At 61.9% G+C, this 10,012-nt stretch overlaps 1 protein-coding gene across 1 annotated transcript in view; it reads right to left on the bottom strand.

Moving 5' to 3' along the window:
• The window catches only part of SZT2 (SZT2 subunit of KICSTOR complex), a 183,277-nt gene that overhangs the window by 103,783 nt on the left and 69,482 nt on the right, over positions 1-10,012 (bottom strand). Inside the window, 3 exon segments of the mRNA XM_089780666.1 lie at positions 3,216-3,401; positions 8,498-8,666; positions 8,877-8,974. Coding sequence (XP_089636792.1) covers positions 3,216-3,401; positions 8,498-8,666; positions 8,877-8,974 — 453 coding nt within the window.

Below are 10,012 nucleotides of genomic sequence, written 5' to 3'. Positions count from 1 at the left end.
CGGCGGCATGGCCAGGCCACGGGGCAGGAAAGAAGCTTGGCAGCAGCCTGTGAGCCCCAGCAGGGGGTGCTGTTGCATGGCGGGAGGGCAGCCAAAGGGAAGCAAATCCTGGCAGGAGAGGCTTAGCTGCATGGATGGACTGGAAAGCAACAGCTTAGGCCAGGGCTACACTGGTGGAGAAAAACCCACACAAGAGACAGCCCCAGCCATGGGAACTGTGCGGCTGGAGCGACCTGGCATCGATTTTCTGGGGCGCCCCACAGCAGGAGGCTGATGGGAGAAATGCAACAGGCAGGAGCATGGGACACCCTCAGCGTGTGATTGATCAGGTCTTTACTAGACCCACTAAATCGAACCCTGGGTAGTGATCAACGGCTCGATGGCAGGATGGCGGTCGGTTTCTAGGAGTGCCCCAAGGTTCGGTTCTAGGACCGGTTTTGTTCAATATCTTTATTAATGTCCTGGCTGAGGGGATGGTGTGACGTAGTGGGGGGGCCTTGCTAGGGCTGTGTCACCTGTGCTGTCTGGAGCAAGACCCAGCAGGGAAGGGGGGAGTCATTATGCAAAGGTGGCTCCAAACCAGTCGGACCAGCCACCCCCCATGGGGAGAAACAAAGGAAGGTGGATGCTGCCCTGGCTGGGGGCAGGGCTGGAGGAGAGATGGTTAGTTCCTGTCTGGAAAGCAGGGGAGAAGGAGCTGGGGAGGGGGCTGGGACTCCCCTATCTCAAGGGGGGCACTGAGGCCTCTTAGCCCCAGTTCCTGTAACCAGATTACATCTGTGCTGCGCTGTGCTGGAGGAGCAATAAACCACCCTCAATTCTACTGGCTGGTGGAGTCTGTTCGTGCCATTTCAGGGTGCAGGAGACGGAGGACCCCAACGCGCCGTCACAGATGGATTGCACCCGCAGCAAGTTTGCAGGTGACACTAAGCTGGGGGGAGAGGTAGATACACTGGAGGGCAGGGACAGGGTCCAGAGTGACCTAGACAAATTGGAGGATTGGGCCACAAGAAATCTGATGAGGTTCAACAAGGACAAGTGCAGAGTCCTGCCCTTGGGACGGAAGAATCCCAAGCATTGGTACAGGATGGGGACCAACCGGCTAAGTGGCAGTTCTGCAGAAAAGGACCTGGGGGTTACAGTGGATGAGAAGCTAGAGATGAGTCAACAGTGTGCCCTTGTAGCCAAGAAGGCTAATGGCATATTAGGTTGCATTAAGAGGAGCATTGCCAGCAGATCCAGAGATGTGATTATTCCTCTTTATTCGGCTTTGGTGAGGCCGCATCTGGAGTATTGTGTCCAATTCTAGGCCCCCCACTACAAAAAGGATGTGGACGCATTGGAGAGGGTCCAGCGAAGGGCAACCAAAATGATTAGGGGGCTGGAGCACATGACTTATGAGGAGAGGCTGAGGGACTTGGGTCTGTTTAGTCTGCAGAAGTGAAGAGTGAGGGGGGATTTGAGAGCAGCCTTCAACTTCCTGAAGGGAGGTTCCAAAGAGGCTGGCGAGAGGCTGTTCTCAGTAGTGACAGATGCAGAACAAGGAGCAATGGGCTCAAGTTGCGGTGGGAGAGGTCCAGGTTGGATATTAGGAAAAACTCTTTCCCTAGACGGGTGGGAAGCGCTGGGCTGGGTTCCCCAGGGAAGCAGTGGAGTCTCCATCCCTACAGGTGTTTAAGTCTCGGCTTGACAAAGCCCTGGCCGGGTTGATTGAGTTGGGATTGGTCCTGCCTAGAGCAGGGGGCTGGACTTGATGCCTCCTGAGGTCTCTTCCAGCTCCATGGTTCTATGATCGCTAGAGCGTGGCTCTGGTATGTGGAGATGTGGCCATAGAGACTCGTGAGCTGTGTGAGCCCCACGACACGGGGGGGAGGGGATAGCATCCAAGGAGTTCTCCACTGACCAAAGCTCCTGCAGCTGGCAGACAGCAGGCGAAGCGCACTCGGCTACGCCAGGAAACCAAGTCGGCTTAGTCGGGATGCTCATGGGGGTGCAGCCCCAGCCTCGGACTGGCTGAACCTGGGGTGCAGACAGCACCAGGCCAGCAGAACTCTTCTGCCTCCCTGGGAGCTGGCGTGCCCATCCATGGGCAGAGCGAGAAGCTGGACCCTGGGGCGCCGAGAGTGGCCCACTCCTCCCCGCGGTGGGGCCCGGCCGGGGGCAGCGGGAGAGGGTTAGCAGCTCTGGGTTAGCCAGGCGAGGACACACAGGCCCCCACTGCAGTTCGCACAGGAGACGACACTCCGGAGATGCCTGCTGCATGGGCGTATGGGGCTGAGATTGCCCGGAGAGTAGGGAAGGGGGCCCTGGGAAGCCCCCCGAAAGCTGGGGGGGCGGGGATGAGACTGACTCTGAGGACTCGTGGAAGGTGGAGACCAGGAGAGGACAAGCACAGAGTCAAGGGGCGGAGCCCGGCCGACGGGCGGGGCAGAAGAATGCCAGGCCGGGGGTCAAAGAGGCGTGACGAGGGATGGGACAGAGGGCTTGGATGGGGCTGGACAGGTGGGGAGACGGGGCAGCGGCTGGAGAGGCCAGTGGGGCCACCGATGGATTTTTGTTTGGAAGATGAGACTTGTGAGAGGCAAGAACCAGAGACGGGGGAGGAGAGCGGGGACAGCTCTGGCAGCTGTGGCCCGGGAAGGGAGGAGAGCGAGGGAGGCCCTGGGGAGCAGAACTGAGCAGCCCTTGTGGCCGCAAGCAGCTGGGGGTCGCTGGCACCGTGAAGACTGACCGTTTCTCCCTACGCCAGATGCACCAGCCAGGGGTGGAGCTGGGAGCGGCCACACCAGCGAGTCCCCGCGAGGCTGGGCTCAGAAGACGCCCCCTTAGGCTCCAGCCCTGGAAGCCGAGGTCCAGAGCAATGCGAGTCTCCCAGGTGCCCGGGACAGCACAGAACAGCAGCCGCAGGGCCATGGCCACGTGCCACGCGGCCCCCGAGACCCTCCAGCTCCCTTGGCTTCCGCGGGTCACGCAGCGAGGTGGCTGGGCTGCTAGTGCCCCGGGCCAGAGGGCCAAGGGGGGAGCAGCAAGGGACTGAGCGCTCCAAGAGCACCAAGGGAGCGCCGGCCACTTGGTCTGCGACCCTTCCTTCTACTCCGCTCCCACAGGCCCAGGGAAAGGGGTGGAGACAGGCAGCTCGGGAACGGCTCCGCCCAGACCTCACCCGCTGGGCACAAGCCAGGGTCTCCGGGGCAGCGCAGGGGCCGAGGCTCTCAGGCAGAGAGCAGCGCTTCGCAGAGCCCCAGAACCAGCCGCCCACCCTGCCAGAGGCGGATCCCCGACTCACCTTCTGCAGCCCTGGCTTCCGGCGCCGGGGACACCCAGTCCTTGCTCTGGCACAGCTGGCTGATGTACTCAAAGGTCAGCAAGGTGCTAATACAGGCCAGGTCCCTCGGGTAGAGCTGCAACAGGGACACCGGCTCAGTCCTGAACCAGCCGCGAGCCGGGCAGGGGAAGGGCCAAGAACCCCTCTGCCCTCACTCCCAGGCGAGCATTTCAGTCTCTCAGCCTTGGCTGTCCCTGCCCCATCTCCCTCCAGACAAGCTCCTCTCCCCCCGACCCAGGCCCCCTCGACGCCTTGGCCTCAGCGGCTCCCTCCTAACTCTCTACTCACCTTCAGCACGTGCTTCCACAGGGCTGCCCTTGCCACCCCCTTCACTCGTGGCCGGCTAATTTCATCCACCTGTCCCTCTGCTGGGGAGTCCCAGACCCACCCCCTGCCGGCCAGGGCCGCTCAATAGCGGTGAATGGACTAGCCCAGTAACCGCACCAACTCTCCACTATTCTGTAGTCCCGGGGCGTGGGGCCAGCCGCAGGCAGCCCCGAGCTGCTGCCTCTGACACAGGCCACCTGGGCCCAGCACCCTTCCAACGCAGAGCCGCAGCAGGGCCCGGCGCGGGCCAGGGCTGAGCCAAGGGAGTCCTGCTACAAGATGTACTGGTTGGGGGGAGGGCAGGAGACCTGCCCATAGTGCCCGGCCTGGTGTGAGGCACCGCACGGCTACAGAACAGGCGTGCGCAAGCAGAGACAGCACAGGCCGGGTGGGCAGCAGTACCTGGGGCTTATCGCGAGCTCTAGGGGCCTCGGCGTCTGCGTCTCAGCTCAGGAACAGGGGCTAAGCCAGGGGTTCCCAAACTTTGACATGGGGACCAGTAAATCCATTCACGAGCTTTTGGAGGACCGGTAACATTCATTTGCATATTCATTAAGCAAATGATGAATATGCAAATACAGTGTGTCCGGTCCTCCCAAAGCCCCCAGTGCCAGCTTTAGCAAAGCTTTTGATACGGTCACCCCAGGACTCTTGCCAGCAAGTTAAGGAAGGTGGATGGAAACGCGGACTGGAAGGTGGACAGGAAGGAAGCCGGCTAGACCAGGCTTTCCCACACTCGCTCCGTGAGGTGGAGCCGGTTTTCAGTGCTGTCTGTCGCAGCCCAAAAATACAAACGCATGTAAAAAAAGAATGAAAACTGAATAAACGTTCAGTGTTTCACCGGCTGCATCCCCCGCCCAGCCGGGGCCAGCCGGGGCCAGGAGCAGACTGGGCGCAGGAGGGAGGGTTCCAGGTGTCCGGTATTTGAGTTCTGTCCGGGAAACCAGTTGAGAAACTACTGGACACTTTTCTACTCAGCCCCGTTTCATTCTCGTTAGGTGGGTCAGTCCGTAGCTGCAACCTGCCTGGCTGGGGGATGTGCTCAGGCTGCCTGAGAGTGTCTGCCAGCCAGGCAGTTCGCAATTACTCGAGGGGGGGGGCAAAATGGAATCTCCGGGGCTGGACTCACTCCCCCCCGGTCAGCCCCACTTCAGAAGGCTGGTTCTCCCATCCTCCTCCTTCCCATCTCCCCCAGCCGGTCCCTCTGCCGCTCCCCCCCATCTCCACCAGACAGCCCCACTGCCCCAACCATGCTTCCTGGTGGCCGGTTCCCCCCCCCACGCACACCCCTCCTCCCAGCCCGTCCCTGCAGCCACGTCGTGGCCCGTTACCGGGCTGCGGCCCACAGTTTGGGAAACGCTGGCCTAAGGTAACAGCCTGACAGGCGTTTACTCCCCACGGATAGCAGCTCAGGCTCAGGAAAGGGTCAATGGCTGGAGACGGTCTAACGGCAGCACGAGGCACACAGCGGTTGGCGGTAGCCTGGCCACGTCAGCAGTAATGGGTTTGTACCTGACCGTAAGGGGGTGTCACAGTCTCTGGAAGCGTTCTGTGTGGAGCCGTCCCAGTGCTACGGGTACAAGTGCCTCGCGGTGCAGCAGAGTCTAGAACAGCTGTTACCACACTTGGCCAGGCACTGGCGAGCCTCATCTGGTCTGTGGGGCGCTCTCAGGGTCTGCTGCGGAGACTAAGCGCACAAGCTCAGCTCATGTACAAGCAGCCTTCTGGTTCTCCCATCCACGGGGCCAGAGGGGCGTGAGGACGCGGCGCCAGCGAATCCTGCCTCTGCTAACTAACAGAAGAGCTGCAGACACATGGAGTCTGTAGCAGCAACCTAGACGCTTTGGCTTCTCGGGTCATCGACTCCACCATCACATCCCTGCTCCGGACCCGGCTCCTCCTCTCTGCTGGCCAACACACGCAGCTCTCTCCCCCGCTCTACTGCTGTTAGCACCACAGCCTCAGAACTGCTCTCCTCCTCCCCTCCATGCACAGGGCTCTGGGCAGGACCCCAGAACCCCTCGCAGAAGCTGACGCAGACAGGAAAAGCATTGGGACCAGTCCTGGAATGTGCCAGGCCAAGGGCTGAGCGCCCGATTGCTCCTCCCTGGGACTGGCCGGGGAGGGGAGAGCCAGGACTAGGAGCTGGCTTGCTCGTTTGCTCGCTGTGGAGAGGACGTTACCAACGGGACAAGCAGGGGGCGGACCAAAGGGGTAACAGGGACGCTACCGAGTGAAGCGGGTCGTGCAGGGAGTGTGCTGAGCGTAGCGGCTCCTGAAGCCCCGTGTCACACAGAACCACTCCCCGCCCGCTACTACCGGCTCCTAGCAACGGGCCCAACGGACACTGGTGATCTGGCCTCTGTCACAGCGGGAGCGTGACCAGGCCATCAAACACCACGGCCGGGGTGCCTACCCCTCAGCAGAGCTGGGTACTGCCTGTCCTTGCCCACCACCTGGGCGCCGCTTTGGGCAGAGACTCTCTGGGTGCCAGGAGTCCCTGAGACATGGCCTAGCCTAGACACGCACGCAGCTCGCAAGCTCCTCCAGGGGCAGCCCTTCCCCTCTGCCCTTGCTCTGTCGCACACACGGAAGCGACTGGCCTTCTCTCATCGATGGACCTAGCCCCATGAATCTAGCTAGCTCTTTTCTGTACCCTGTTAAAGTCCTGGCCTTCACTGCATCCCCTGGCAAGGAGTTCCGCAGGTTGACTGTGCACTGAGTAAAGAAAAACTTCCTTGTATTAGTTTTAAACCTGCAGCCCATTCATTTCATTTGGTGACCCTAGTTCTTATATTGTGGGAATAAATAAAGAACTTTTCCTTATTCACTCTTTCCACACCAGTCATGATTCCATAGACCTCTCTCGTACCCTCTTTGCCTCTTTTCCAAGCCAAAAAGTCCCAGTCTTTTAATCTCTCCTCATATAGCGCCCGCTCCAAATCTCCGATCATTTGTATCTCTTCTCCCAGGCCAATATCCCTTTCCTGAGATGAGGCAACCACATCTGCATGCAGTGTTCCAGATGTGGGCGTCCCAGGGATCCGCACAGAGGCGAGACGATACTCTCCATCCTACTCTCTACCCCTTTGCTGTCTGAGGGCCGCTGCGCCCTGCGTGGGTGTTTGCAAGGAACTAGCCACAGTGACTCCCAGCTCGCTCTCTCTCTCTCTCTCTCGAGGAGCTGGGGCTGACTCAGTCCCCATGCTACCGTTTGCCCAGTTGGGATGATGTTTTCCAATGTGCATTACTTTGCGTTGATCTCTCGCTCGTGCCAGCCGCCCCATTGTCACGTTACCAAATTGGAGGGAAGCAGCCAGATCGCTGCTGCACCCCTAGGTGGGGGTGTTGGCCCCAGAAATCTGTATGAAAGGGAGCCATGTGGGGTATTGAATGGGAGCTTGTTGTTTTCTGATCCTGTGTACACTGTTTATGTGAGTATATAATGTCTGTGTGTGTAGATCTGTAATCTGTGTGGAAACTGAAGATTTCCCTGCATGTGGTTAAGCATTGGGCAGGGCCGAGCCTGTGGAGCCTGTGGACATGCTAATTACCTGTGGGACAATGGTTCTCAATGGGCCAAAGACACACCCAAAGAATGGGGGCTGTCCTGACAGCAGCCAGCAGGGAACACAGAGAGGCTGAGGACCAGGTGACCTGCTACATACTAGAAGAGGCCAGGAAGGGGGTATAAAGAGGCCATGTGGTCGATGCCATTTTGTTCTCAGCTCAGCACTTCATCCCAGAGGCAGCACTGCAGGGATTGAAGAGCCCGGAAGACCTGTGAACCCATCCTGATCTTAGGATGTGCAATAAGAACTTTTAAACCAGCAGCTGTAACATCTCTGCTAGAGCCTGCATCGAGGACTGGGAGATTCGGTGCATGTAACGTACTGTACTTTAATAACCTCACTCTCAGGCTTTTCTTTCCTATAATAATAAACCTTTAGATATAGATTGTAAAGGATTGGCCCAGCGTGATTTGTGGGTAAGGTCCAGAGGGTAAATTGACCAGGGATCTGTGGCTGGTTTCTTGGAACCGGACAGAACTTGTTCGGGGTAGGTGGGATTGGGTGCTAGGACCCCCCACCTGTGTATGAGGCCCGGGGCCATCTGGGGCACGGATATTGCTGGGGTGTCGGAGGGGTTTTGCTCGGGAGGCTTCAGGCAGGCTGCTGAAGCGCTCTGTGAGACTGGTTTGTGGCCTGTGTGGAGAGGTTGCCAGTCGGGGGCTGTAAGGAACCCCAGATTTGAGCAATTCGCCCTGAGCGGATGCCCGCAGCTGTGCCCAGACACGGCCCGGTCCGTCACACCCCATGCTACCGTTTGCCCAGTTGGGATGATGTTTTCCAATGTGCATTACTTTGCGTTGATCTCTCGCTCGTGCCAGCCGCCCCATTGCACGAGGATGGGCCCCCTTGTCCGCTTGGCACGTACTCACACGAGCCCCTTCGGGCCTTTCGCTGATGCCACCCGGGAGGCCTACCAAGCTGCCTCTCTGCCCTCCTTCAATCTCCCTCGCACCAAGGAGCCCTAGCCGGGCCGTGCTACGCGGCGCGCAGGGCCCAGGGGGGTGCACAGAAGTGGTGTGGCCCCCACGCCAGCCACAGGCTCAGTGCGCCTGCAGCTCTCTCATGAGGCAGCTTTACAGGGGATTGCAGGTCTCACCTTTGCCACTGTGCCAAGAAACACCCTGGCAGTGGCAAGGGCACAGGACTGCGAGCCCGCGGCCCGTCACGCCGATCAGCGGTGACCCGTTGGCTCCATGCCTGCCTAGCCCAGCCAACGCCCGCACCCAGAGCTGGCTGATGGTTCTGGCTGCCCCCCGCCTGCCCGGACACTCACGGCTTTGGGGATCTGCTGGTAGGGCAGCCCTTGGAGATACTTCCAGCTCTCTGCAGCACTGTGCACACGGCCGCTCTGCGGCTCCACCCAGCACTCAGTGACCAGGTTCAGCTCCGTGTCCATGTCCAGGGCCTCCACCTCGGTGTCGTTGTCGTCGTCCGTGGAGAAGCTGGAGAACAGCACACGTGGGCGAGCGCCCTGCGCGTCCAGGAGCTGGCCCCAGCCCCCGGCAGCAGCCCGGCCTGCAGAGAGCTGCCAGCGATGGCGAGCCGCCCCAGCAGACAGGCCGAGCAAAGCGCCACCGGGCGCTGGGAGCAGCCTGCGATGGGAGCTGCTGAGCAAAGCACCATTGGGTCCGGGGGACGGGCCCTGCCCTCACCTGTCCTTGGTGGAGGTGGAGTGCGGCGGGAAGAGCACGTACTGGACGACGCAAGTGTGCTTCTCCCTGCCGTCCGCAGCGCTGCTGCCGGAGTCGCTCTGCGGCCAAGACACTGCGTGACCCGGACTGCCCACAAGGCGCGCCCGCCCCCCCCCGCCAGACTGCCCACAAGGGGCCCCCACCCCCCGCCAGACTGCCCACAAGGCGCCCGCCCCCCGCCCCTGCCGGTCTGCCCACAAGGCACCCGCCCCCCACCCACCACCCCTGCCGGTCTGCCCACAACGCGCTCACCCCCCGCCCACCACCCCTGCCGGTCTGCTGACAACGCGCTCACCCCCCGCCCACCACCCCTGCAGGTCTGCCCACAACGCGCTCACCCCCCGCCCACCACCCCTGCCGGTCTGCTGACAACGCGCTCACCCCCCGCCCACCACCCCTGCCGGTCTGCCCACAACGCACTCACCCCCCGCCCACCACCCCTGCCGGTCTGCTGACAACGCGCTCACCCCCCGCCCACCACCCCTGCCGGTCTGCCCACAACGCACTCACCCCCCGCCCACCACCCCTGCCGGTCTGCCCACAACGCACTCACCCCCCGCCCACCACCCCTGCCGGTCTGCTGACAACGCGCTCACCCCCCGCCCACCACCCCTGCCGGTCTGCCCACAACGCGCTCACCCCCCCGCCCACCACCCCCGCCGGTCTGCCCACAACGCGCTCACCCCCCCGCCCACCACCCCGGCCGGTCTGCCCACAACGCGCTCACCCCCCCCGCCCACCACCCCCGCCGGTCTGCCCACAACGCGCTCACCCCCCGCCCACCACCCCGGCCGGTCTGCCCACAACGCGCTCACCCCCCGCCCACCACCCCGGCCGGTCTGCCCACAACGCGCTCACCCCCCGCCCACCACCCCTGCCGGTCTGCCCACAACACGCTCACCCCCCGCCCACCACCCCGGCCGGTCTGCCCACAACGCGCTCACCCCCCGCCCACCACCCCTGCCGGTCTGCCCACAACGCACTCACCCCCCGCCCACCACCCCTGCCGGTCTGCCCACAACGCGCTCACCCCCCGCCCACCACCCCTGCCGGTCTGCTGACAACGCGCTCACCCCCCGCCCACCACCCCTGCCGGT

This window comes from Pelodiscus sinensis, chromosome 9, assembly GCF_052426305.1.
Source record: "Pelodiscus sinensis isolate ZL-2025 chromosome 9, ASM5242630v1, whole genome shotgun sequence".
Classification (NCBI taxonomy): Eukaryota; Metazoa; Chordata; order Testudines; family Trionychidae; genus Pelodiscus; species Pelodiscus sinensis.
The sequence above is the reverse complement of the archived record's forward strand: the minus strand, read 5'-3'. Positions and strand labels throughout refer to the sequence as shown.